This window comes from Bison bison, unplaced genomic scaffold (genome assembly GCF_000754665.1).
Source record: "Bison bison bison isolate TAMUID 2011002044 unplaced genomic scaffold, Bison_UMD1.0 scf7180017864383, whole genome shotgun sequence".
In the NCBI taxonomy this organism is placed as follows: domain Eukaryota; kingdom Metazoa; phylum Chordata; class Mammalia; order Artiodactyla; family Bovidae; genus Bison; species Bison bison.
In genome coordinates, this window is record NW_011494955.1 from 2,832,907 (window position 1) to 2,833,630 (window position 724).

General features: G+C 58.8%; 1 protein-coding gene across 1 annotated transcript in view; it reads right to left on the minus strand.

The window, feature by feature from the left end:
- Window positions 1-724, minus strand: part of DHH (desert hedgehog) — a 6,276-nt gene that overhangs the window by 1,914 nt on the left and 3,638 nt on the right. Inside the window, exon 4 of the mRNA XM_010858066.1 lies at window positions 61-527. Coding sequence (XP_010856368.1) covers window positions 61-527 — 467 coding nt within the window. The remainder of the gene's footprint in view (window positions 1-60; window positions 528-724) is intronic.

A 724-nucleotide genomic window follows, 5' to 3' on the forward strand; every position in this document is an offset into this window, starting at 1 on the left:
CAACCGGGTTGTGCACCCTCAGTTTCCCGAAGGGACCTCACCACCCACCCCCTACTGTACCAGCTTTGACCGACACGTGGACGTGGTTGCGGGACTCATAGTAGACCCAGTCGAAGCCGGCTTCCACGGCCAGGCGCGCCAGCAACCCATACTTGTTGCGGTCGCGGTCGGATGTGGTGATATCCAAGGCACGTCCTTCGTAATGAAGTGAGTCCTGCGCGTGGTGGCCGTCCTCGTCCCAGCCCTCGGTCACCCGTAGGCGCACTCCGGGCCACATGTTCATCACGGCTATGGCCAGCGCGTTCACCCGCTCCTTACAACGCTGGCGGGGAATAAAGTCAATCTGCTCAGTACCACGACCACCACCACGGGGGCAAAAGCGACCTGGACGGGAGAGTTGATTCTTGTTTTCCCGACGCACCCCTCCCCCCACACCGAACTCCCTCCTAGATTTTGAGTGCCCTGGGGAAGTGAGAATCTGAATGGGTGTCGTCGTTAATCTACGCCCTCCAGGGCGGCTTTGCGACCTGCGGAGTCACCCTGAAGTTGAAAGGGAGCACCCAAACCTAGTTCTTTCCCCTACTTTTGATTTCTGCCCTTCATCTCTAGTTGTTCTGGAACTTTGTTCTGGAACCTCAGCTCAACCTGGTAGAGGGCAAGAAAGCGGGTGGGAGCTTGGTCAAGGAAGGGCTGAGCAGCCTGGCTCCGCGAGAGGAGCCCCTGT